General features: G+C 39.3%; 1 protein-coding gene across 3 annotated transcripts in view; it reads left to right on the top strand.

Moving 5' to 3' along the window:
• Positions 1 to 27,822, top strand: part of PDS5A (PDS5 cohesin associated factor A) — a 77,495-nt gene that overhangs the window by 32,000 nt on the left and 17,673 nt on the right. For all 3 annotated transcript variants that reach the window (XM_048509266.1, XM_048509268.1, XM_048509267.1), the window contains exons 3-24: positions 2,615 to 2,818; positions 3,009 to 3,095; positions 3,826 to 3,923; positions 6,154 to 6,280; positions 7,217 to 7,297; positions 8,148 to 8,288; positions 9,131 to 9,246; positions 9,826 to 9,920; positions 10,448 to 10,593; positions 11,543 to 11,694; positions 14,238 to 14,351; positions 14,889 to 14,970; positions 15,462 to 15,510; positions 15,601 to 15,740; positions 17,716 to 17,831; positions 18,496 to 18,601; positions 19,499 to 19,659; positions 21,148 to 21,271; positions 23,885 to 24,043; positions 24,218 to 24,286; positions 25,602 to 25,738; positions 27,633 to 27,756. In XM_048509266.1, coding sequence (XP_048365223.1) covers positions 2,615 to 2,818; positions 3,009 to 3,095; positions 3,826 to 3,923; positions 6,154 to 6,280; positions 7,217 to 7,297; positions 8,148 to 8,288; positions 9,131 to 9,246; positions 9,826 to 9,920; positions 10,448 to 10,593; positions 11,543 to 11,694; positions 14,238 to 14,351; positions 14,889 to 14,970; positions 15,462 to 15,510; positions 15,601 to 15,740; positions 17,716 to 17,831; positions 18,496 to 18,601; positions 19,499 to 19,659; positions 21,148 to 21,271; positions 23,885 to 24,043; positions 24,218 to 24,286; positions 25,602 to 25,738; positions 27,633 to 27,756 — 2,628 coding nt within the window. The remainder of the gene's footprint in view (positions 1 to 2,614; positions 2,819 to 3,008; positions 3,096 to 3,825; positions 3,924 to 6,153; positions 6,281 to 7,216; positions 7,298 to 8,147; positions 8,289 to 9,130; positions 9,247 to 9,825; positions 9,921 to 10,447; positions 10,594 to 11,542; positions 11,695 to 14,237; positions 14,352 to 14,888; positions 14,971 to 15,461; positions 15,511 to 15,600; positions 15,741 to 17,715; positions 17,832 to 18,495; positions 18,602 to 19,498; positions 19,660 to 21,147; positions 21,272 to 23,884; positions 24,044 to 24,217; positions 24,287 to 25,601; positions 25,739 to 27,632; positions 27,757 to 27,822) is intronic.

Raw genomic sequence — 27,822 nt, forward strand, 5'->3', positions numbered from 1 at the left:
ATTCTCCCATAGTGGGGAGTATGTTCGCCGAATAGTTAAGTAGGCTTCTCTTCCTTATTAACAAATTAACAAATTAACCTATTATCAAAATACGGAAAGTATAACTTTTAGAGCTTCACTTATGTAAACTTTATACTAATAATTTTGAAAACATTCAGCGTTGAATTTGACTAATTCATTTCTGTCTTTTTTTGGAAAAAAAAAGGTTTTCAGGGGTGTCCAAATATTTTCTCTTTTCTTTGTATCTTCTTCCTGTAAAGATAATGCAATGCAATCCATATCCATAAGCATGTAAATTTGCAGGGTGGTTTGTTATTCCCTTCCCCATTTTTAATTTTTTTGTGCCACCAAGTCACAACTGATTTGTGGTGACCCTGCAGGGTTTTCAAAGCAAGAGATGTCAGGAGGTGGTTTGCTGTTGCCTTCCTCCATATCACAACCCTGGCATTCCTTGGCGCTTGCCCAGCAAAATGCTTACTAAGGCTGACCCTGCTTAGCTGCTGAGATCTAACAGAATCTGGCCAGCCTGGAACTATTAACTGTAATAAAATCAGTAGAGTGAGAAGTTATTGCCAGATTTTTTAAAAATTACTTCAGGTATTGCCACAATGCATTCTGTCTGTATGTTGCTCCATCATGAACCTTTTCCAAGGGTTGACAAATCTTGGGATACCAGATCCCCATGGTGCCTAGAAATTTTATTGTGGTGTCTAGTTTTTTGTTTTTTGAACAGCAAACCCACGTTTGGCTGAAAATGCTTCTTGCAGTTCTTGTTGACTTTCCCTTTCAACTCCCCATTGGAAGGAAATAGCTTCAGAAAGATGAAGGGAGGAGATAATATTGGCACAATGTAAACATTAATATTGCCATAAGGCATCCTAAGTAATAGAAGCTGAAGAAGTATATCTAGAAAATGATTTGATTCAGATACTGATAGCCCCTTAAGTATATTTATACACTAATTTTTGTGTCCTCTATGTATGCGTATATTTTTACAATTCTGTGATTCTTCAAAAATAAGTGTGTTGCGTATGGATTAAAAGTTATTGGTTTGTTGTAGTTATGAAAATCAGGGTATCCCTTAACACTTTTGTCATAACCTTAATCAGAAACTATAGGAGATGGTTAGGTATTGAAGTTGCAGCTGTTACAAAATGGGCTCATTAAAATATTTAAAAACCTTGATGTCTGAAAATTTAGACTGGCTCCCTTATCTAAAGAATTTTTTTTAAGCCTGTCACAATCTATTTCTCTGCCTCAGTGGCATTATTTAGCTTGTCCAGACCTGAAGCCAAGGGTTTACAGATTTTGTGGTGGCTAGTGAAAATTTGTGATCACCACTGAAATAGAGTTTGACCCCAATTGAGGAAGAAGCTGAAATAAGGTGAGGTCACCTATATCCAAAGGTGTGGAAAGAGGTAGTCCAGAAGGAATTGGTTGTATTTTTTGCTAGAGCAACTGGAATGGATTCCTATATAACTTTACAAGAAGAACGTGTATGATGTTTGACTGGCTATGTTAGAAAGAAGTATGGGATGCAGAGAAGAATGGCAGGTGGTAGCAACATCCTTCCTCTTAATTTGAGGCCTTGACTCTGACTTGGGCTTTCCAAAGATACGGTTAACCTGATGATCTGACAATCTCATTTGTTACCTTCAGTCTAGGCTCAACAGAGGACTGTAGCATGAATTATTGCACTGTAAATTCAACTGTGTCGTCATCCTTTGTACATCTTTTCTTAAACTTAACCCCTCCCCCTCAAAGTGTTAATGTCATTGGGGTAATTTGCTGCAGTTTGTGTATGCTGTAATTGTGGGTCATGATGATTTACTAGTTAAAGACCACTGCAGAAAGGCAGAATGTTAAATTCTTTTGTGAGGTCTTCTGATTTTTCATCTGAGATTTGCTATGCAGATTACACTGTCTTTACTTCATCTTGTATGTGGAAGTCTTGGAAGTAATTATGGAATTATACAGAAAAAGCAGTATATTTTTTTCACATAGTTCTTATTGTTTGTAAAAATGCATAATTTGTGGAGTTCTGCCTTAAAAATGTAAGGCAGTTGTACAAGAAACAAAGAGCAGTTCAGAAAGTGAAGATGGTGTCATGTCATGGTATTTAAAGTCTTAACAGGACCATCTTTGAGCCAGTAGTCTTAACATCTAAGATTAGTCATTATTTGTTCCTCTTAACAACCTAGATCTATTATCCTGTGTCTGTGTTTAAAATTTGCACTCTTCAAGTAACACCCCATGGAATGAACTATCTTACCTTGTGCTCTCTGCAACTCAAAATGTATTTATTACTGAAGACATTAACTGCTGACATATTTTTTATTTTGACACTGCTATTTAATTTGTAGGGTTGTTAATGTGTATTTAAGCTTTAAACTTTTGGCTTATGGCTGTAGATATTACTGCCTTTTGCTTGTCAGAGTTTATAAATTATGCTTATTTGACTCTATTTAAATTTTATCTTGTATATTGCTTCAAATATTAAATAGGTAATGGTGTTCTTTCAGAAACCTTATAAAGCCACTATAGGTTTGACATGATAATTACCTATACATTCACAGTGAAGCATGAAGAAAAAATTATTCTTTTTAATCTTTAGATGGTAGTGAAAACATTTATGGACATGGACCAGGATTCAGAAGATGAAAAACAACAATATCTCCCACTAGCCTTGCACCTTGCATCAGAATTCTTCCTCAGGAATCCCAACAAAGATGTCCGTCTCCTTGTAGCATGTTGCCTGGCTGATATCTTTCGAATTTATGCCCCAGAAGCACCATATACTTCCCATGATAAACTCAAGGTAAACATTATTCACTAGTAATTTTATCCCTTTCAGTTGTGTTTGCGTGCTCAGGCAAAAGGATAATTTTTTAAATACTTAGCTGTCCCTAACATTAAGTCATATTTATAGTGAAATTGAATTTTGACTATATTATATTGAGTGTTCATATTTCAAAGTACTTTGAAAACATTTCTTTCTTATTTTACAGGATATATTCTTGTTTATTACAAGACAATTAAAAGGATTAGAAGACACTAAAAGCCCTCAATTTAACAGATACTTTTACTTACTAGAGGTAACTTTTTAACTAGATGTACCTTTTAATAGATCTTGAGCTGCCCAACTAGATGTGTGTGGGGGGGGGGGGAATTGCAGAGGAAATGGCAAAGGGTGTACCAATGCTTTTGTCCCCTCTGTTGCATAAGGGGCAGCCCCACCAGCGCTGGAGGCAAAGGCACTGGTGGCCAGCCATCCCTCTGCTCTTCAGCGCCAAAACCCAAAAGTCCAGAGCATCAATTTTGGTGCAGTATAAGTCATTTGAGTCATTGGGGCAATTTGGGTGGCTAGGGGGATTTTGTTTCCCTCCCTACTAAGCTGTCCGAAAGCCCCTTTGGAGGTGCCTTGGTGTTACCTCTGCCTGCCGCAGCTATCTAGATTGCACTGTTAATGCCTTGCAATCCACAGAAATGAAATTCAGATTATATTTATGGAAGTTACAGCTTGACATACTTTTTATCCAGTTTGTATAAGTAAAAAATAGTTCTGTCCCTAATCCTAGACTTATTTTAATGGTATTTTTATCAGGGACATGCAGAGAAAATATAATGTGTGAAGCTGTTTAAACATTGGAGCAAAAGTGTAATCTGTGAATAGTCTTGAGTTAGCAAATCAGTTTTCAACACTTTCGTGTTTTAGGCCATGTTGGGCAAACTGCTGCTTTGAGATTTATGTTAACAGTTCTCACTTAAATCTGTATCGTTCCAATCAAAAAGGTAATTTATTGCCTTGCTTTGTTTTTGTTGTAGAATTTAGCTTGGGTTAAATCTTATAACATCTGCTTTGAGCTGGAAGATTGCAATGAAATTTTTATTCAGCTTTTTAGGACTCTCTTTTCTGTTATCAAGTAAGTTGGATTACTTTGAATACTTACATAGTTTCAATATGCAGTTTTCTAAAGTATGTGAAATATATTCCAATAAGTTATAGAAAAATAATTAAACAGATATTTATGGAAATGGTATTGTGCACTCTTCATATTTGACTTAAATATTTGGAGAGAAATGTTGGTTTTTATAGAACTTTAGCCACACTCAAAAAAATCTTGTGAATTGCTGTAAAGATTGCAGGAGCGGAATGAAAGCCTATCTTAGTCATGATTATGTTGATAGCCAAGTTCATTTTATTTTGTGTTCAATGAGTCTGTTGGGCTCTAGCATGCGCAAGGAATGGAATTTGCAGGTTGGAGTGGCTTGGTTCTATGCATGTTTTTTTTGTACAAAATAGACCAGCTACAATTGGGGGGAAAAGTTGAAAGAAAGGGCAGAGCCCACTATTTCCCTAAAACTGGGGTTCTCAGAAGCAGGAAATGCTTTTATGCTCTCTCCCTGTGTTGTCCTTGAGTACAGTCCTATTCTCCCATATACCTTATGATTACCATTTGCTCTCATGGAAACCATGCTACACATGAGAGTCTTGACATGCTAGAAGCAAAACCTGCCCTTTCCACGTGACAGGTGTAATTCAGACTCGGATGTGCGTGCTGTGTTTATGTGGACAGAAATATTCTACTGCAATATATGGAATTCCTCCCCTCAACATTTATAGAAACCACTTTGTTGATAATACAAGTTTTGCTCCTAAAGCAAAACATATTTGATTGGCAAGAAAACCTATTGTGCAAAAAAAAATGTAGAAAACTAATTTTCCCAGGGCAAGAGATGTAGATGGGGCATGTCTACAGGAAATGGTGCTCTGGGCAAACACTGAATTGTTCCCCCCAAACCTCCCAACTTTGCCAAAGTGGGGCAGCAGGGCACCTATGAAGATGAGGAGAATTCTCTCTAGCTTCATGGGCAGCTGGGTGTCTGTGAAGATGGAGAGAGTTCTCCCCATCTTCATAGGCACCCCTACTTTTGCAAAGCTGGATCCAGCTCTAGCAAGAGGGAACCTGCACGTGGGGCTCGAGAGGACATTACCCACACCATTTCACTTCTGTTCTCCCACTTCATCTCTGCCTCTCACTCTCTATCCTGCCACTCCTTCTCTTAATCTTTATTTTTGCCCCGCTACTCCAATTATCTTTCTGACCCCCTACTCCAACTCTTTCTTTCTGCTCCACTACCTCAACTCTCTCTTTCTGGTCCCCTATCCCAGCTCTGTTTTTAACTTTCTGCTCTGCTACCCCAGCTCTCTCCTTCTCTTTCTGCCCCGCTACCCCAACTCTAGTTTCCCCCCCCATGCTCCAGCTGTCTCTTTCTGCTTACTTATTCCATTTCTCTCCTACTGCTTTCTCTGCTACCCCAACTCTCTATTCTCTATTTTTCTGCCATCTTACCCCAGCTTTCATTGTTTCTTTCTGCCCATATACCCTAACTCTCTCTTTCTCTTTCTGCCTCCCCAGCACACATTCTCTTTCTGCCTCTACTTCAGCTCTTTCACTTTCAGCTCTCTCTTTCGCTCTCCCCCCCCCCCCCGCAGTGCAATTTTTGGTAGCTTGCCTAGAGTGCTCTGAGTGGGCGTGGTGAGGCCTCCCTCTCCACAGCCCCGCTTTCACTACCTCAGCCAGAGCCCCACGCACTCACGCACACACACACACACACAGAGAACAGCCTGGGGCAACGGGGCCTTTTCAATCCTAGCTGCTGGTGCTGGGCTTGCTACTGACTTACTCAAGAACTGGCTTAGGCAAGAAATAGGACAGCCATGTGATGACTCCAGAGCTTTAAGAAATGTTACTGGCTGAGGGAGGAGTAGTCTAGGAGTTGTAGTCCCATCAGCCCCTCTGTACATGAGAAATGGACTACAACTCCCAGAGTCCTTTGCATTTTCTGGTTCATTGTTGGGATCACACTGCTCAATTATATAGTAAAATAATGTCTTGCCATTTTATTGGGTGAGATTTTTGCAGGAAAAACAAACATGGCCACGGTGTACCCTCCTGGTCTGCATGTTTGAACAGGGAGCAGGAGCTGTCTGATAGATTGTGAAAGAAGAAAGTCACGTAGTTTAGTTACCTTAGTTACAGCGACCAAATGTTAAAGGATATGAAATGATATATATTTTGCAGGTTAGTAAAAGAATTAACATTGTTTGTTCTGTTGCACTAATCTAATTTAATTTAATTTCATTGTTAGCAATAGCCACAACCAGAAAGTTCAGATGCACATGTTAGATTTGATGAGTTCTATCATCATGGAAGGCGATGGAGTGACTCAAGAACTGCTGGATTCAATTCTTATCAACCTCATCCCTGCCCACAAGGTTTGCAAATAAATACTACCAGCATAGTTTAGCTCAGCTCTTTTATCTTGTTGCGTGTTTTGTTCAGAGCATTGTAGCTTGTTCTCCTCGCCCCCACCAATTCCTCTGTTCTCTCAATATGGTACCTGGTTGCTGGCGTAATTCCCCAAAATGTATGTACTCCTGTTGATTCATAAGAAAGATTTTGGAGCAGAACAGCTATGGGAGTGATGCTTCTGTCTGTGTTTTCCTTCTTACATATTGAATCACTGTGCAGCATTGCTTGTGGGAGAAGATGCCTGGATGCCTGTGCTGCAATCAGATATATGTTTACGTGTACCTGGCTCCATGGTAACCTATGGGGACACTTGTTATCTATGGGCGGTTGTGACTGACACGTGGGAGTTGTGTTGAAACATAATAGAGTGGATGCAGTGATTAGTGGCTTGCCATACATTACTTCTGTGTATGTGTGGTAGCTGGCAGCTTGTGACTTAAGGACTTGCCAGGGTGAAAACAGCTTTAAATCAAAATTCGGCTTGTGAAAATGTTTTTACAGTTCTCCTCAATAAAATAGTTCAAGCAGTGGGTTTTAGGGAGATCCCATCTACAGTTGAACATAACATTGTGCTGAGTCATATTTTTGCTTTCTACCCAGACTGAGGCATAATGTTCATAAATGTTAATCTCTCATGCTTTCCCTACGCCAGTAGAAGAGAGGAAATGGTTTATATCAATAGGACTTATGCTTGCTGATTTATTTATTTATTGTGTTTATATCCCTCCCTCCATCAAGCCAGGAGCTCAGAGTGGCATGCATTTGTTTTTCAAGAAAAATATCTTTGTTAGAAAGTACTTAGATTGCACTTTATCTCCTGCACATTATGATCTGCCTCTGTATACATAATCAGTGTTTCCAGTGTTTCCATTCTTCTAATTTTCTTCTCTTCATTACAGAACCTTAATAAACAGGCATTTGATCTTGCAAAAATCCTGTTGAAAAGGACAGTCCAGACCATTGAGCCATGTATTGCCAATGTATGTAAAACCGGATGTGATATGTTTTCACATCACTTTTTTCTTTGCTTTTGGACTTGTGATTACTTATGTATGAGATAAGGTAGACTGAACAGACACTGTTGCTGCAACTGTAGCGACTATAGCAGTTCTCAACCTTCCTAATGCCACGACCCTTTAATACAATTCCTCATGTTGTGGTGACCCCCAACCCTAACATTTATCCATTTTACAGATGGAGAACACTGATGCAGAGAGTCTTAAGCGACCCCTGTGAAAGGGTTGTTCGACCCCCAAAGGGGTCCTGACCCACAGGTTGAGAATCGCTGGACTATTGCATTAGGATACACAGCAGAACATTGGGTTGCTTCCAGTGTTGACTTGTGCTGTTCGCTTGTTGGGGAAACATGGAATCCGCAAAGTTTCCATATGTAGATATATTCAGCCTTTCACCTTCTGTCGTCCATTTGGAAAGCTGGGGGTGGGGAGAAATGAATTCACTTGCAGTGGCATCGGGCTGTGTGGAGAGTCTTGCCACAGGTTGCCGTGCAAGTGCATGGACTCATAAATGTAGAATCTGTGATCCATTGAATCATTAAAAATAGTGATGTCATCTGACATATTAACATGTGTGATGCAACAATTGCATTGAAAGTTCTTTTTGTCATATGGCCTGGGCCCGTGAAGCCAGCAAATGAACCACATGGGATCTAACTGGGCCCTGGTAAACTGCTGTCTTCATTCCAGGTTGGACAATTGACCTATATTGCTGTCTTTTTTAATGGAATGCTAACAGCCCCAATTCGTAGACTCTTGTTTATTAATATTACGGTTGAAAATGTCATTATTAAATAATATCTTCTTTTTCTAGTTTTTTAACCAGGTTCTGGTGGTAGGAAAATCTTCTGTAAGTGACTTGTCAGAGCACGTATTTGATCTAATACAGGAGCTTTTTGCTATTGATCCTAATTTATTATTATCCGTCATGCCACAGCTTGAATTCAAACTGAAGGTAAGAAAAAAAAATTGCACTCTTAGAATTCAGTGCAAGCACATTTAATATAAGAGTAAGAAGGTCAGCAATGTGAAATTGCAGTTTTAAAGAACAAATTATGTTACCTAGTTGCTAACGGCAATGTCTGCCTTTTGGTCTGCTTCCAAAGAACTGCTCAGATGCTTCCCTATTTTTCGTGGCGCTTTGGGCTTAAATTTATCCAGCAGTAGCTTCCTCTGATGTGCAACAAAGCATTTTTTAAAATTGGCATGTATCGAAATCAAGTTGTGATAGATTGGGAGCCTGTGAAAATCTGGGAGGAATACTTCTGTAAATTCTCTCCCTCCAACTCTTGGGTCTAGATTAGACTCATGAGGCATATCTTGATATAGTTAAGAGCTATTTTAGGCATGTCCAAGCTAAACTGAAAGTATGTATTGAACATATTGCTGAAAATAGTTTTTTTATTGGTGAGCGATTCCTCTTCTGATTGTAATGTACTGAATGTGCGTTTTTTCTTGCTTTTCTTGTAAAACATTTTGACCGTATTTATGTACAAGCAGGGTAGAAGTGTTTTAAATGAATAAATGTTCTGACGAATTGTTTCCATTATTCTGGGAGGGTTTTTTTTAGCAGCAGTCACTTCCTTGTAGTGCACAGGTGTCAAACTCGCAGCCCTCCAGATATTATGGACTACAGTTCCCATCATCCCCTGCCAGCATGATGCTTTTCCTATTGTCTATTTTGGGAATGAAGGCAACAGTTCAGTGTTTAAACAATCTTGATATTGGAATACTTGATATTTGTACGCCTTAGAACTGCAGTTATTATTTAAAAGCTGCTTTTCCTTCGATCCATAGAGCAATGATGGAGAAGAACGTTTAGCTGTTGTTCGGCTTCTGGCTAAATTGTTCGGTTCGAAAGATTCTGACCTTGCAACACAGAACCGTCCTCTTTGGCAGTGCTTTCTTGGCCGGTGAGAGGACACACACATATATTTTCTGTTTAGTTTGCCTTAGAAGCAATGCTTCCCAACCATTTCTGTCTCATCTCCACCCTCCCCCACCCTCCCAATATTCCATTTGCTTTTTGTTTCATCAGGATTGACCATTGCGTGTTAAAGACTTATTTTATGTTTTCATACAGAGACTTCTGCATTTCATGACTTATTGCTTGAGTTTTGTTTCTGATGATGGAAGGGTTCTTCTGCTGAGGGAGAGGGTATTGTGTTTTTGTCTGTTTTCTACGTTGTCCATGAGGGTCCCTTGACCCTCAAGAACAAAACTTTTGGGGTTTAGTTGGTAAACTTGGTGGGATGAAGAAGTGGCAAAGTTCCTTTTGCTTTTAAATTCAGGATTCAAGCTTTATGGGATTTTAGCTGTTTAAGTTCATGTGACTTTTGTTTTAAGAATAACTATAACCTTGTCCTACTGTTTCATTTTGCTTTATTTTCACCTGGTGATGTATTATTTAGTGTTGCTCAAATGATGGCACTTATGAAAATATACTCACGTAATTCTGAATATGCATATAATTGCAAATTAATATTTTCCAGATTTAATGATATCCATGTCCCTGTGCGATTAGAAAGTGTGAAATTTGCAAGTCATTGTTTAATGAACCATCCAGATTTAGCAAAAGACCTCACTGGTAAGCTTTCTGACTCTGTAATTAAAATAATTTGGCAAAAGACCAAAGGGATAATTGTTTCAATAACATGGCACCGTGGAACATTAAATAGAAACATTTATGTGAAACATAAATATGTGATTGCACTATTTTGCTTGAACATTAAAAGGATCGTTGAAGGCAGCTTTTCATACAAGAGTAAGAACTAGTGTGGTGGTGCTGATAGGCTGTATTGCTAAAACTTAGACTGAGCTGTTTAAGTATCTAAAGCTGTTTCTTTTTCTTCTCATATTTTTGTTTTAATGCTAAGCCTGATGTGTTCAACAAACCTGTTCAAGTTGTTTTAGCTGTCAGTTATTAACAACAACATCATATACTGGGAGGTAGTCTCACTAAGAGACTTCTTCAGAAGAAGGCTGTGTAGGTTGTGAGACAGGGATTGTAGTATTGCTAAAATAGGTTCTCTTTTCAGTAGCAAGCAAAGTACATGAATTTCTTGTATCTTCCAATAGAACTGATTAACGGCATATGTTTTGTTTTTGGAACAGAGTACTTAAAAGTTAGATCACATGACCCAGAAGAAGCCATTCGACATGATGTCATTGTTACAATAATAACTGCTGGCAAGAGGGATCTTTCTTTAGTCAATGACCAGCTACTTGGCTTTGTGAGAGAAAGAACACTGGACAAGAGGGTAAAACAAATGAAACTGACAGTCTCGTAGCTCTTATATATAAAGGCCAAAGCTGCAAAATCATCTTTCCCATCCTTTGAGATAGTATAAATGGTCTTTCCACGTTGCATGATGTTTCTTAAGAACAAAAACAAAAGCCATTTATTGACATGGCTATTCAAATCTCAGCATCCCCTTTTAATCTGGGGATAAGATTGTGGATTATGATGATTCAGCGTGTTTATAAATAGTATGTGCCTTGGTTCAGTGTTTGGAATCCATTGGCCCATCTGAGACTGAAACTTGTTCCCATATTGTCTGTCAAAGTGCTTCCTTACCCCAGTCTTGGCATTTATACTGAGTAGTATCCAACAAACTGCTTGTGGCATGGAGCTGGAGATTTTTGGTACGGATCCCCCAGGCCCTCTGAACTGCTCCCCCGCCCCGCAAAAAAAATAAGGCTCAGGACACCCAAAGGAACTGTAGTGGTATAATATGGGTGAAGGACTACAGTGTTAGGGAATTGTGACAAACTTTCCCCTTCTTCCTCTGGCAGAAGAAGCATCTTTATGGCCACGTTGAGGAATAGCCCGATGATTAGAAATTCTGATTTTCTGTCTTTTTACTTAATACATTTATAACCTGCATTTTAATCAGAAATAACCAGCGTCTTGTTGTTTACTTTTGTCCTTCGCTCCCTCCCCCTCAAGCGATTAGAACTGAAGGGTGCTGCTGTGTTGACTACGTGCCCTGCTCTGGGAAAAGTAAAATGCCTTAGGAGTTTTATGGCCCTGCATATTTCAGAAAAAGAATCACTGTAATGTTGGCACGTGCATAGTAATTTCATATCTAAGCATTCGGGGATAATTTAGTTGCTAACATTTGAAGTAAAAGTGTTTATGACCACTGCTAAGCAAAGAGGTGACGGTGATGATGATGATGATGAAATGTGTCATCCTGTTTCTTTAAGTGGCGTGTAAGGAAAGAAGCCATGATGGGGCTTGCTCAGCTGTACAAGAAATATTGTCTTCATGCCGAAGCTGGGAAGGATGCAGCAGAGAAAGTGAGCTGGATAAAGGATAAACTTTTGCACATATATTATCAGAATAGCATCGATGACAAGTGAGTCCATCTAGGCTACTTTCCTAAAATGTAACTGTTTTATATGTCTGTTCCAAAGAAGTTGATGGGTGGAAAAAGGCTGTGTTGATTTTGATTTCGAAAAGGTGTGGCACAGCATGGGAGTGTGTCTCAGTTGCCGTGAAGTAGAAGGAAAATAATAATCGTGTACACTTGCGCACTGTTATGCTGTACAGAAAGTGCCATGAATTCTTTTTCTTTTGCTTCTATGTGAGCTATGATTTAACCCAGGGAAGGGCTAGACTTAGTGGGAAGCACCCTGCTTAAGGTGTAAGATTCTTGCACATCCCGACTCCAGAGTAGGACAGCTTTTCAGTTCCATCACAAGGCATTGTCTGCCTCTCAGTTCAGGATTTTCAGTTTCTCTTGTGCTTCCAAGAAACCTCACCATTTCATCAAAATTAATGTTGTTGGAACCACTGCAGGATTCATAATTTTTCCCCAGGACTTAAGTTTCTTCTCTTTTTTCCCCCATACAGTTGTTCTGGAAAAAGATTTGGGACTTAAGGTATACAAAGGATTTGGGACATTAGATATAAAGAGAGTTGGGAAAGATTAGGGGCTTTGCCAGGATCCCAGCCTGCCTTTGCTGAAGAGCTTGGATGAGGAAATGAGGTGTTTGGTTTTAGTTTCTCTGACTTCATGTCATATGTCTTGGCTGCTCCACTTTTTCAAAATGAAGGCCTTCCAGTTAGCCCTTATTATGTACATTAAATGTATTTAAATCTATCCTGCTTGTATTACCAGAGTATATTGGATTGTACCACTCTGCTCTGCTGAGGACAGCACAGTCTGTCAGCAGAAGAACATTTTGTGCTGACTGAAAGCTTCTTCCCATAGCACAGCATAGTAGTAGTAGGATGCAACTCATTAGACTGGATTCAGACTAAACCTTTCAGTGGCGGAATTAGACTTTCCTGCCTCCTCCCATTCATTGCTGCCCACTGACCTCCACTGAATGTTACTTCTAGGGCATAGGGGGATCTTAAGGAACAAAGTGGGGGGGGGGGGGTCTGCAGCAGGAAGGAGAAATTGGTCAAAACTGACAGTTTGATATGAATCCAACCCACTGGAGCTGTCCTCTGCTGAGAGCAATCTTCTGACAGAGGAAGTTCTTCCTGCAGCAGCAAAAAAACTCTTGCTTCACAGTGAAGCTGTTTGAGCAATACCTTTTTAGACTTCAAAAACTAATTTATGCTTAACCAATTATTGTGTGTCTTCTGTGGTCAGAACCTAGCAAGTCTATATGTACATCACTTCTCTTCTGCTCATTCATCAGAGCTCTGTAAATCTTCCTTTCCAAGTGCTGTTCAAGGTTCTACATCACAGGCCCCTCCCTATGGAGAGCCTTCCAGCTTTCTATAGCTATTGGGGATGGCACAAAAATCCATGATGGGAAATGATGGCTTCAGAATTCAGTGAATGTGGGCAGAATAAAGAATGGCCACTTGTCACAGTGGGCTGTAATATAAAAAAATCTAACATTCTCCTATGCTAGTTTCTTCCCCTAAAGGGAAAAATCATATGCTTGACTTTGGATTTTTTCCTCTTTCAGTTACAGTATTTTGAATACTTCCCTGCTATTTGTCACTAAATGAGGTTGTTCTCCATTCCTGAGGAGCAAGGGAAACTAGATATTGTGATTGTGTGATTAAATTATACTGTTTAGATTATGCCAGCCACAGATGCAAACAAAATGTTAGGAACAAGATCCACCAGACCACGGCCACACAGCCCAGAAAACCCACCAGAACCAGTTGAATCCCGCTGTGAAAGCCTTCGACAATACAGATTATACTGTGTTTCCCCGAAAATAAGACAGGGTATTATATTAATTTTTGCACCAAAAGATGCATTAAGACTTATTTTCGGGGTAGGGCTTATTTTAGGGGAAATATGGTACCTTCACAATTCTCCTTTGGGGAAGGGCGGTATAGAAGTTTAATAAAATAAATAAATAAATTTTTGGAGTAAGGTTTATATTTTTAAAAATTCCCTGAAAAATAATGATAGGGCGTATTTTCGGGGTAGGTCTTATTTTCAGGGAAACACGGTACCAGTTGTTTACTAGTATGGAAGGCATTTGATGTTCTATGCCCCTTTCAGCAACAGAGAAAGATTTCCTCTTGTGTGGTGAGGAATGTCATCAGGACTTAAAAGTTGAACATATGAATAGTTAGTGAGCATGAATAGTTAGGAAACATACAGTCCCTCAAGATGTTGGCCCATTCTAAGATTTTTCAGTATTTTTCATTCATTATTGTGTAGTAGAAATGGCAACTGTTCCCTCTTCTGTATTTGGAAGAGCCTGAGAAATGTTTTTTGGCTGGAGGGTTTTTCGTTTTTTATTGCTCCCTCCATTTTGCAAATATGGTTTTAGCCTGCAGTTCGTTGTAACGCAAATCAGGTCAACAACAATTTATTGTACTGCATTCTTTACAGATCATTGAAAACTGTTCTGGGTTTATTCTTTGAGGACAAGTGGTCCATAAATATTTTAAATATGTATATATTTTGCTTTGCAGGTTACTAGTGGAGAAAATTTTTGCTCAGTATCTTGTTCCTCATAATTTGGAAACAGAAGAAAGGATGAAGTGCTTATACTATTTGTATGCTAGCTTGGATCCAAATGCTGTTAAGTGAGTGTTCTTTGGAGAGAGAACTGCTCAGTAGGGCTGAAAGAGTTTGAATGTCCTACATATTATGCTTTTCAAACAGAAATTGTCTTAGAGTTCATAAATAGTGTTGGATTTATATAAGTGAAAATGGGCTTTTCAGACGTATCTTAGAAGTTAGTTTCAGTGAGTAAACAATTTTGGAATTAGCTCAGTGATACTGATTTATCTTTTTTCTACTTTGCAGGAAATGGGGGGAAAGAGCTGAGATAAAAACATTAATTTAGCAGGTGGGAGAAATCTGGGCTTAGATGTGTGAATGATTACCCATGTCTGAAAATTTAAGTTGATCATTTATTGTTTTTCTCTACTACTCCTTAGCTTAATCTATGTAGTTGAATGAATAGGCTGTGGTTGCTGTGGAACTCTTGAAGGCGGGGACGGGTAGTGAGTCCATCAAAAGAAGAGGTTCTAGCTACATATTAGCCACAGTGATTTCATGTGGCCTAACATCAATTTACTGAATATTAACACTTTTTTTCCCATTTCTTCTTTGTCTAGGGCACTTAATGAGATGTGGAAGTGCCAGAACATGCTTAGGAGTCATGTGCGAGAGTTACTGGATTTGCATAAGCAACCCACTGTACGGTTTCAGATAACCTAAATTGCTTTTTTCATTCATTCATTCATTCATTCATTCATTCATTCATTCATTCATTCATTCATTCATTCATTCATTCATTCATTCATTCATTCATTCATTCATTCATTCATTCATTCATTCATTCATATTTTTCCCCAAATACTCATATTTGTGCTACTAGAGGATTGTTCTTAAAATAGCCAGCTGTTTAGAGCTTATTAAGCAATTTATTAATATAATTTATAGTCATCTGCTGGACGACTTTTTTGTTTCATGTTAGTATTATAGTTTTGAAAGGTCAAATAACAGTATTGGTAATGTCTAATAGGACCTTTCCAAGAATAGAGTATAATTTGGATTGTATACTGCTGTGTATTGGCATCAGATCATAGTTATGACTTGATAAGCCATCAGTTGTCATAGGGAGAAGCAGGGTAAGCAAACATGCTGCAAAGCCTGCTTATGCTCACTTGTAACTTCTTTCTCTTCAGTCAGAGACCAACAGTGCCGCTATGTTTGGAAAGCTGATGACCATAGCAAGTAAGACCTGTGGATCGGCATTACACGTTTCAATACAGCTTTGAAAGCTGCTGCTGAAACTGAGAAAAATTTCATGTTTTAATTCTGTAGAAAATCTTCCTGATCCGGGGAAAGCACAGGACTTTGTGAAGAAGTTCAATCAGGTGCTTGGTGATGATGAGAAGCTGCGTTCTCAGCTCGAGCTATTAATCAGCCCTACATGTTCCTGTAAGCAGGCAGACGTCTGTGTGGTAAGCACTGATGGCTTTGAAAAAAAAAAAGATGTGTATCAGATCTCTGTCGGTACATTTGCAGAAGAACGTGGATGCACCGTGCGCATTTGATTCTTTGACAATCCTCATGCTTGCCCAGAAATAAATCCTGATTTCCCACAGTAGCAATTGCTAGTAGCAACTGGATTTTAGCCTTCACAAATTCTAGCCTTTGCAGAATTTCCCATTATGACATGTAAAACTATTGCATATGTCACAATCTGGTACTGTTCTCCCTCTGAGCGGAGGACATCTTGTGTGTGTTTCCCAATCAGGGAGGCAGGAAATAACTTTTTTCTCCTTCCTGTTTAGAGTGAGACCGCCCCTCTTCCCTCGATTCTTGTCCTGTTTAGCCAGGGGAAAGCAGCATTTCCTTTCTTTGCTACTCTGCTCTTACACTCTGGTATTCTGTAATTACTATCTGCCTTTTTTCTCTACTACTCCTTAGCTTAATCTATGTAGTTTCCAACTATTCCTCTACACTTGGGGGACACACAGTGACTCAAACTCCAGAGAGGAGGGAGAATTCCTCTCCAAGGAGGAGGATAGAAGAGGTACAGGTCCCTGAACAAGCTACCAGGGTTTTTTTAAATGTAAGAACTATCAATATCTCCTTAGCAAAACACTGACTGCCCTGAAAGTAAAAAAAAAATCTGCAGGGGAAGGTAAAAAGCCAAAATCTAATCTGAAGTCTACCCACATGGGTGACACAAAATTCTTACCCAATGCAGGAAATTTTTTCCTCTACCTCCATGCTTTGAAAGACAACTAAAACTGAATGGGAAAAACCAATGTCTAACAAACAATTATCCAGTCCATAGCTCATATTGCAGTCATTTATATACGGGATCTGATCAATGTATAATATTTTGTATCCTTATTAAGCATTTGTCTATCAAAATTGTGTCATTGATTGTGAGGTCTCGAACCTTAAGCCAGTAACGGACTCTTTGTTGTTAATCAGTAGCATTTATTGATGAGCCTCAGCACCAAAGCCTGGCAAAGCCAGTTCTGACAAACCTGGCTTTTGCCATTCCCTTTATTCCCTATGGATCCTCCCTTCCAAATTTCCAAGAGATGTTGAAAAACAGTCCCTGGAGTGAAGGCACCCCAAAGTCAGTGGCAGATAGTAAGAGAGAGCCACCTGGCTTCCTGCCCCCATGTGATAACGGATACGACTGTGTTTCCCACATAATCAGGGTGTCAGGGGAAAGCCTATTTATCTACAAAGCTTGTGAAGCCATAAAGTAAAGGTCAAGGAAAGAATACCCCAGATGGCCATGGTAACATATAACAGACTGGTTACATATATCTTTGAGCAGGAGGGATTTGTAGCATTAAGCAGTTACAGTGAGGTAGGAATGCATCTCAGTCACCTAGATACAATCCCCCCTGACAGGTGAGGTATATGAGCACACGAAAACATTTTTTCTCAAAGTATAGTATACATTTTTAAACGTTTGTCAGAACAGCTAGATGTATTAGTGATTTTTAAAAATGTAATCATAACAGAGTAATTTTTCTGGATGGCATGTTTAACAACAGCTGTTAATGGGCAAAAACAGTTTAAATCTGTTCTTATCTCTTTCTGAATTTTGATAAATAGTAGAATTATGATAAAAAGGAAGTCATGAATTGTGAAATGGAGGGAGAAAGGGAAGGATGAGGGGAGGGCAGGGAACAAAACGGGAAGGCAATAAAGGAGAAATTAATTATGTAATGTTAGAAAAAACAACTGAGGTTTGTATATAGTTCACCTAGTAATGAAGACTTGCAGAAATCTGGTTTTCTTCTGCAGTCTGTGATGCTTCATATTAGCCATGTATTTTGACCAAAGGGAAGTGTTGGGTTGTTTTGATTTTTACAAAACTCTTCCTTTTTATTCAGAATGCCATATATGCATGTTTCATTTGTCAATTTCAACCAATCTTTTTTTAAAAATCCCTTTATTCAGAGGGAAATTGCACGAAAACTTGCAAACCCTAAGCAGCCAACCAACCCTTTCCTGGAGATGGTTAAATTTCTTTTGGAAAGAATTGCCCCTGTTCACATTGACTCAGAAGCCATCAGGTAATGTTGTCTGGGGACTACCTGTCGTAGTAGTTTTTTAAACACAAAACTGCACTTATGTGTGGGAGTTGTGGCACAGAGTCATAGAATGTAAATTCTTTAATATATAGAGAGAGAGAGAGTGAGAGAGCCAGCATGCTGTAGTGGTTAAGAGCAGGTGGACTCTAATCTAGAGAACTGGTTTGATTCCCTGCTCCTCCACCTGAACAGCAGACTCTAATCTGGTAAACCAGATCTGTTTCCACACTCCTACATTCTTTCTGGATGACCTTGACCTAGTCACAGTTTGTTCAGAACTCTCTCAGCCCCACCTCCTTCACAAGGTGACTGTTGTGGGGAGAGGAATGGAAAGGAGTTTGTAAGCCTGTTAAGTCTCCTTGCAAGAGAGAAAAGTGGGGTGTAAATCCAAACTCCTCCTCTTCTAAAAACCCTTTAAAATGATTGCATATTGAAAGGGGGGGATGCTTACTTTAAAAAAAATTGAAATAGGAAAAATTGATTACAAAATTTAGTAAGCTAAGATAGAAGAATCTAAACATGGAGCTGACTAAATTATATGTTCTAGCCAGTTGGTATGTAAAGAATAGTATAATCCTTTGTAATATATAAGCCACAGCTATTAACACATTGAGAATAAACATATGCTTTTGAATTCTTATTTCAGTGCATTAGTCAAGTTGATGAATAAGTCCATAGAAGGGACGGCTGATGACGAAGAGGAGGGCGTCAGCCCTGATGCAGCTATTCGTTCTGGGCTTGAACTTCTCAAGGTACTATTTGTAAAGTCAGTCAGCACTGCCTCTAAATTGGTTGCACCGTGCCATTTCAGAGCATTTTGTCCCATAATTTGAGCTAATGTTTCAGATATTACTTCATTAGAAGAAAATTACAGGAGGAACTGGTCAAAAAAATTTTTGGCTCTTGGAATAGAAATTGCTACATTCGTCTGAATGTGGTTTGAAGTACTAGTCACGCTGTGTGAGGGAGCATAGGTCAGTGCTTTGCTCATGGAGGCAGAGCCTTGTATAGTGCCTGTTGAGAAAAACACGCAGTTCAGAAATGCACAGAAGCAGGAGATATCAGCTCAGTATAGTGGGGATAAGAAATGGTTGCAGGAGAGAAGCCCTGAAAGAGGCCGGAGCCAAGCTGAATGCAGTGCAAAAAAGCTGACTTCAGTCAACATGAGAACATTCATTTTCTCCTTGTCATATTTTTCCCCTTACTATTCCCCTTCTGACCACCTGTGTGGTTACGATAATATATATAGAAATGCCTTTTTAGTTTTAGAAGCTTGCTTCATCTCAAAAGCTCTTTTCCTTGGGACTTGGAGAGTGTATAAAAGTAACAAACCTTTCCAGGCATACAGAAGGTGAATTGTGGCTATCTTGTTTTAAGAAATATTACATAAAGGGTACCTTTGTTGCATTAAAGCCGAAAAAGATGATTTGCTTGGCATTGCTAAGGAGAAGGTATCTGCCATCATGTTTTTCTGCTTCCATGATGTCAAGCGTATGTTTTCTGTGAAATGAAGACACGGTTTTAAAAGGATTTCTCAAAGGATTCCCTCATGCTGCTCAAGTTCAAGTGAGAAATAAATATGCCTAATTTGCCCTGCCTCAGAAGTTCTAGCAGCTCTGCATTAAAAGGCTTTTTGGTTTGATCCACAGGTTTTGTCTTTCACACATCCTACCTCGTTCCACTCTGCAGAGACATACGAATCTTTGCTGCAGTGCCTCAGGATGGAAGATGATAAGGTAGCCGAGGCAGCCATTCAGATATTCAGAAACACAGGCCACAAAATAGAAACAGATCTACCACAGATAAGATCGTGAGTGCCTTCCTTTTCTTGCCAAAAGTTTTTTTTATTAGCGCTGATAGCAGACAACCTCTTTCTTGCTGGTGCAGCTCTTTACCTGTTACTGTTTATGGGCTTGGTTGCCCTCTGAATGTGTCTCCTGCACAGTTTTGAAAAATCAGAATTGTTGTTTTCTAGTTAAGTTTCTGCTGTTGGTTTTTTAATAGGTTAGTTTTATTAGATTTTATTTTTACATGGTTGTCTTAAATTTTTAAATTGATAAACGCAGGGAAAAGTCAGATATAGATATTTTTGAAGCCACCTCTGCCTGTCACTTGTTGCATCATTAAGTGGCAAATAAGCCCAGAAACCCCACAACACTCCACTGACAAATAAGGTTTGCAGAACCAAGTTCTGGATGTCCTCCAGGTTCAATATTAAAGATTTGTTGGATTATATTTAGAGGCCTGGATGGGATAAAAAATGGCACATTTCAAAGATGCTTTAATGTAGATAAAATGAACATACTGGTGGTTTGTCTTAATAATAATATTGACATTCTGGGTAGTGTGAGTTTTCTGGGTTGTGTGGCCGCAATCTGGTAGTTTTCCCTCCTAGCATTTCGCCCGCGTCTATGGTTGGCATCTTCAGAGGCGTGTAAGATGTGTTTCTCTTCATGCGTCTACAACACCCACAATTTTAGCTGTAAAAGCCCTTGACAATACATATTGACATTCTTTTAGAAAAACTTAAATGTGCAGAGACAGCTTTTTAATTTATGCATATTTCTCAATAAAGGAATTAAGGTTCTAATTTTAAATATATCTGCTTAAAGAAGAGTAAGAAATATCTTTTGTTTCTTCCTCCTGACAGAGAATTAATGCAGTCAAAAACAACATTTCACTAGAAATGCACTTCTTATGTTATACAGTGTTTTTAATTGCAGGTCTGAACTTGTGATAAATTATGTTAATGAAACTTGGTGAAGTGAAAAGCCAAGCATCAACTTGAATACAATGTCAGATGGGAGGAGAACTGTGGGAATAGATATACTAAATGTTCACTTTGAGTATCATCAGAACTCTCTATTCTGTTGGATGAATGACATTAGTCCTTACCAGCAGTTTAGCAACTGTCTACAAAGCTTCCTCAGCACTCATTCATTTGGATGAAGAAAATTATCTTGAGGAAAATAGTTTAGGTATTGAGTCTATAATGCAGGCTTGGATCTTGTGGCTGCAGCTCTTCCTTCTCTTATAGCTCAGGGGGTGGGGGAACAGGTCAGTTGAGCCTTCAAGATACAGGGCATGTTTAACTTGTCTCTGATTGTGCTACCTAGTATTAATGCCAAAATAGTCTGATACCCTTGAACTAACTACCTTTCCAAAGTATAATTTGCTTTTTCTAGTATAACTTTACCATTTTGTATGATGGTAATTGCTAGAATGTTTTCAATTCCTGCAATATTACAGGAATGTGTCCACTAAAATTTCTCTTTCTGTGTTTGTTAAATTTGTGAAGGACTCTAATTCCTATTTTACATCAGAAGGCAAAGAGGGGAACACCTCACCAGGCAAAACAAGCTGTTCACTGTATACATGCCATATTTTCAAATAAAGAAGTGCAGCTTGCACAGATCTTTGAGGTAGGTGTGTTTGTTGTGAGACATGGAAGACTGGGGTCCTAATTACTGGACTGTAGGCCATGGTTAAGGTATTCATAAATACTTAACATTTGCTCCTGGGTACGAGTGCACAACCGCCTGTATAATCCTGTCCGGACACTGAGGTCGGAGGGGGAGGCCCACATGACCTGGCCCTTTTGGAGGTGAGGTGGTTGGGGGCCACCAGGAGGGCCTTCTCAACAGTGGCCCCTGAGCTGTGGAATGCTCTCCTACTAGAGGCCCGCCAGGTGCCTACTCTTCTGGAGTTTTGGCATCTGGCAGATACCAGCCTCTTCACCTGGGCGTTCAGCTGATTCCTCCTACTGGGACAGTGATGGCCCCATGGTGTCCTGAACACTTCGCCCATCTTTGCGGGAGGTTGGGGTGGGAGTTTTAGAACTTGGTATGTTCTATGGTTTTAGGATTGTTTTTATAGTGATACTGGGTGGGATTTTATTGTAACCCCACTGAGACTATTATAGAGGGCAGGAAATCATTCGCAATAATAATAATACACTACCATTGAACAGTGTTTTAAAGCAACTGGTTCTAATCAGCAGATTTCTCTCCTGGTGCTTGAACTGGGCTGGCAGAAACTAAAAGCACATTTTACTGTTTCTCAGTTGTTTTGATGATAATCTGTTGCTGTAATAGACAATGGCAAAGAAAATATTTGAAATATCCTACATCCCTACTAGTGAATGGTAACAATTGCAAGTGATCTTCCACTTGGTATCTCATAAAGCATCTTTGAGATTTTGGTAACATGTAAGGTAAATCAGTCAGTTGAGACAGTCAAAAAGTAATTAATTACTTGACAGGACTGATTTCACTATGATTTCTTTCAGGTTCATGACATTTTCATGATTCTTCACCAGTTTTGGGGGGTGGGGGGAGAGTTGGTGGAATGGACATGCTTTTTCTGACATCTGGTGGTAGAAAAAATGACAATTGTGTGTCACCACTTTACTCATGGCTGGTTTCAAAATGTTGCTTTTTTCCAAAGGGTTTGATACCTTGAGGCCGTTATGAAATAACCGGTGAGCCCAGCCATTTCCAGCCTGCTTCTCTATTTGTATCTTTACCCGTGATTTCACCATCTTCTAATATTAAGGGAGGGGGGATGGTCAGATAAACAACTAGAGAATCATAATGCCAGAACCAGCCTCTGCAGTTTATCCTTTTTCTGATTTTTAACTGGAAAGAAAACATTCATTAATTTTATCCATTTATTTTCCAAGCAAAACAAGGCCTTCAGTTTAATTTGTCTGCATGCTGTTCTGTATGCTTTGTCCATTTGCTTTGTTTGTGACATAACACCGAGTTACCATAATTTAATTAGGTATGCACATTCAGGACACAGTTCAGGTATGAACACAAACGGAGGACTCGGCCTCCTCACTTGGTTTTCAAAGTTGACAGGAAAGATTGTAACCCGCACTGTAGTCTGACAGCTCCCTTCAGCCCTGAATGATGACAGGGAAGCTTAATTTTACATTTACAACGTTATTTTCTGAACTTGTGCTTGAGCAATAAAAGATCATAGTGAAAGCTGTTCAGTGTTATGAAATAATGTTCCAGTCTGAAACTTTTGACATGTATGTCTGAACCTGCCTTGTTTGTAAGGGGCAGACAAGAGAAACAAAATAGATAGTAATGTAATATTTGAAGCAGAGTTTTTTTAAAAATTGCATTACTTAATTGTATTTCATATATGGTTGTTTACTTCTAACCACGGGGTCTGCACCTGTGGCTCTCCAGATGTTCATGGACTACAATTCCCATCAGCCCCTGCCAGCATGGCCAATTGCATTTGGAGCAGCACTAGAAGTCCAGGGGCCTGTAGCAGGCAGGTAGAGAAAGTTGGCGAATGGCCATGCTGGCAGGGGCTGATGGGATTTGTAGTCCATGAACCTCTGGAGAGCTGCAGGTTACAGACCCCCTGTTCCAACCCATCCGTGTTCTTCCTGCCTGGCTGAAAAGTTGCTTGTGGATGTCCAAACTCTTTGGAGCAGCACTAGAAGTACGAGGGCCTGTAGTGGGCAGGTAGAGAAAGCTGGCAAATGCACACCTTGGTTTGTACATGGATGCCCTTTGGATCCCAACTGCTGTTATTTTTATGGCTAGTTTTCCTGCCACAGAAAGAAAAAATTTTTCAGGCAAGTTAAATTATTCCTGAGCTTACATTAGATTGAAAGGCAATGTGTAATGTTGCATCAGATCCCTGGTAAAATATTTCTCAGTTATATGTCTAAGACATAATTGTCTCAAACATAGTCAACTTAAAAAAAAGTTTTGGAGGACTTCCAAAAGATGCTTGGATTTTGAGGGACATTAAAGGTGTAGTAATAAAGAGTGGGGCATTCTGAAGATAGATCAGTGGTCAGAGAGGTATACTCACCTAGATATGTAGTGTCCAAACTGTTTAATTTCCAGGCCAAACTAATATGTTTCATTAAGTCTCAAAGAATTTAGTAAGGTAGGCCTGTATTGCATTTTGGGTCTTGAAACTGATATTTTGTAAAAGATTTATTTAGAAGTATACGCTTGTTAATATTAGCACAGTAGAATTTATTAATGCTTTTTTCCTCCTAGCCTCTAAGCAGAAGCTTGAATGCTGATGTTCCAGAACAACTGATAACTCCATTAGTTTCTTTGGGTCACATTTCCATGTTAGCGCCAGACCAGTTTGCATCACCGATGAAGTCTGTAGTGGCAAATTTCATCGTCAAAGATCTCCTGATGAATGACAGGGTAAGGTTTGATATAATAAAAGCTGAAATTATGTGGTGAAAATGAAGACTTTTATATAAATATCTGATACTATTAGGAACCTGTGGGAAGGCAAAGTAAATTAAAAATCTCTTCTAAATCAAGACGTTAATTTTCCACTTGAGTCAGCTTTCAATCTTGAATAAATATTTGCAGTCTACAGGTGAGAAAAATGGGAAATTGTGGTCCCCAGATGACGAGGTTTCTCCAGAGGTTCTAGCAAAGGTAGGTTAATTTTTCTTTTATGTGTGACATATAGAGATTTCTCTCGAGAATTATATAATAGTATTAAGGCTTTTCACTATCAAGGGAAGCAGTCTGGTTTTGATCTCTCTTAGCATTGCAGTCTTCACAGAAGTTGAGCTGCAATGAAGGAGTTCAGTGGCTGAATTCAGTTGATCAAAGAGTCTTGGAAGTCCTTCATCTTACCTCCTGTCTTGTGCAGTTTGTAGGCTGAAGACTTTCCATCTTTGAGGAGGCACAATTTGTTGTGACTTCTGTATTGGTAATTTTATTAAACTGTGGTTTGATTCTTGTTTGCAAACCAGGATTCTAAACCCAGATTAAATTGTAGTTTATAATCCTGGTTGACTGGGAGGAAACAAACCGCAGTTTATTGTCGAAGGCTTTCACGGCCAGATTCAACTGGTTGTTGTGGGTTTTCCGGGCTGTGTGGCCATGGTCTGGTAGATCTTGTTCCTAACATTTCACCTGCATCTGGGGCCGGTATCTTCAGAGGTGTATCACAAAGAGAAGTCTCTGTGATACACCTCTGAAGATGCCAGTCACAGATGCAGGTGAAATGTTAGGAACAAGATCCACCAGACCATGGCCACACAGCCTGGAAAACCCACAACTAAACTGCAGTTTGTTGGGGAGCCTGATTTGAAGAGCATAAGAAAGTTGTGTTTCATTCCAAACTGGATGCAGTGTGGAAAAAAGAGCACATGCAAGACTTCTAAACTTGTTTTCATGATGTCTGAGTGCAGTTCCTTTTCCCAAACAGAAAAATAGATTGCTTTCTATATTCATAGTGGTCAAATTTACATTAAATGCTGTCAAGATTTTTGCCCAAGTTTGCTATATCTGCTCGTTCAACTACGACATGTCTCAGCCTTTTCTTGGAACTAGAGCTGTCTAGTTTTAATCACTGTTTTTGTTAAACTTTACATATTGTTATTTTAAAAAATAAAATGCATTGATATCCTAAACTTCAAACAGCTGCTCCTGCAGCTGTTTTTTAAAACTAAGTGTTAAAAGGATCTCTACCAGACCTTTGAATTCATAATTTTTCATTAGTTTTTTCCTATGAATGAATATTTGGATAGATGCACAACTGCTACAGAACTGAAATATGAGAAAGTATATTGCAAAAACGTTATTCTCTCCCCCGGCCACAATACTTTGTGTAATTCATCTGGCTTTCCTGTTCCAAAATTGATTAGAAATTAATATTCTCGTCATTCAGTTGCTAAAATTTATGTACATAAACTCTCAAACAATATGTAACTGATCTGGTGACCTATTCATTGGTTAATAGGTTCAAGCAATTAAACTGCTGGTACGCTGGTTGTTGGGTATGAAAAATAACCAGTCAAAATCTGCAAATTCAACTCTCCGGTTATTATCAGCTATGTTGGTCAGTGAGGGTGACTTGACAGAACAAAAGAGAATCAGGTAAAACTCATTCAAGGTTGTCTTTGGTTTGTCTTGGAGTTTTATTTTTTTCATATTGCAATAAGATGCATTATAAAAGCTTAAACTTAGGGCTACAAAACCGAGGCCCAGAATATTGCAGTTTCAATCCACTTTCAATGCACTTTGCTTGCAGCTGGATTTTCATGTGCGGAATAGCAAAATCCACTTGCAAACAATTGTGAGAGTGGATTGAAAGTGCATTATTTCGCATGTGCGGAAGGGGCCTTATTGATGATAAATGCTACTGATTACAAATGTCAATCAGATTATTTCCTAAAGACTGACAAATAGCAGATATCAGTTCAGTCTTCCATCCTTCGGATACCCGCATTCAGTTAGCCATTTTCACAGTTTGTCAGACTTTTTAAATCCATTCCTTATGACTACGTGTCAGTTTTAACTATAATTAGTTTTACAGCACTGTTTTTTTCCAGAAGACTTTCATGCTTACACTGCAATCCAGCTAAGAGGATCCCCTCTTGGATTTCTTTTGCTGGTTCTGGAGCACTTTGTGTGTATTGAAGGGGCATCTAGTTGCAAGATGTTTCATATTGTGCCTACTACTTGCATCAAATACAGTGAGGCTAGGGGTGTGCCTCGCCTATCCGATTGCAGGGGGAAGGGGAAAAGGCTGCCCAGATTGCAAACTAATGTGTCATCATCTCTGGATTAAGGCCTCAATATGCTAGAGGCTCTTTAGGTGAGGAGTTATGAATGACAGTTTCATCTATGACCAAATGTCGGGGATTTGGAATGCCAATAATATTTTGGCATTCCAAGCCCTTTTATAGCAAATAATATTGACTGGGAATATTGCTTCCTTTCTCATCATTTGTCATTAGTAAGAGGAAAGTTGTGGCATTGCCTAACCTGTAAAAATATATTCAGAAAAGATAGAGCATTTTAACCACTTTGGGGGCTTTACTTAAAAAGTTGTGTGGTTTACACCTTTCAAAGTACTCACTGGTTTTTTGAGACTAGGGAGGGGGAATGGTTGAGCAAGCCGAAGTTATGCAGAAAGGGCTTGATTTCATTTCCTCCCAGATATAGATAGTTGTGTCTTAAGTATAAATTCTTAACCACTGTTACGCTGGATAGATACCACCATCTGAGGAGAAGTATTTGCTGAACAGAAAGCAAATAGAAGCTGTGCCAAAGCCATGTAGTTTGCTTCTAACAGGCATGGTTGTGCCACTGGCATCTGCTATGGCACCTTTGAGCTTACCAGATCTCAGGGCTTGGATCTGTCCCTTTTCAGTGCAGTATTGAGGATCATGGTCAGTTTTTTTTTTGAGAGGTATATGATGCTGTGACAAAATTGGTCTTGCATGAAGATTAGCCCTCATCATTGAATAGGTGCCCTTGCAAGGAGACTGCTTTACCTTTACCCCAGGAGGATCCTACCCATGAACATATACCTCTACCTGTATGCTAAGGGTCGGGCTTTTACCACACAGATCTCTGCCACTGTGGCATAGTGGATAGAGTCTGGGATTGGGATCTGAGAGACCCAGGTTCAAATCCCCACTTCTGCTAAGGAAGCTTGCTAGATGATCTAGGGCCAGTCACCCTCTCAGCCCGATCTGTCTACCTCGCAGGGTTTGTTGTGAGTATAAATTGGAAGAGAAGGAAATGATGTGAGCTGGGGAGAAAGGTTGGGGCATAAAGAAAGTAAACAACGTTAATAAATCTAGTGAGGAAGCCAAACTGTTAAGGAACCTTCTCAAATGTTAGTTTTTTAAAAAATGGGTTTTGGGGCCCCAGTGTTACCTGCTCAAGTAGAAACATGTTCTAGAACTTTTGCGCTGTTTGCACATCTTTAAACACAACCGTGACTTCTGAGAGAGGGTAATCTGTTTTCTTTTGCATGCAGCAAGTCTGATATGTCCCGCCTACGATTGGCTGCTGGCAGTGCCATAATGAAGCTTGCACAGGAGCCTTGTTACCATGAAATTATAACCCCAGAGCAGTTCCAGCTCTGTGCATTGGTCATTAATGTAAGTAACCACCCCTTGAAGGGTTGCAGCGGACAGTTAATTAAAGCAGCACACATTCCCAGCCAC

The sequence above is a fragment of the Sphaerodactylus townsendi genome, linkage group LG10 (genome assembly GCF_021028975.2).
Source record: "Sphaerodactylus townsendi isolate TG3544 linkage group LG10, MPM_Stown_v2.3, whole genome shotgun sequence".
Classification (NCBI taxonomy): Eukaryota; Metazoa; Chordata; class Lepidosauria; order Squamata; family Sphaerodactylidae; genus Sphaerodactylus; species Sphaerodactylus townsendi.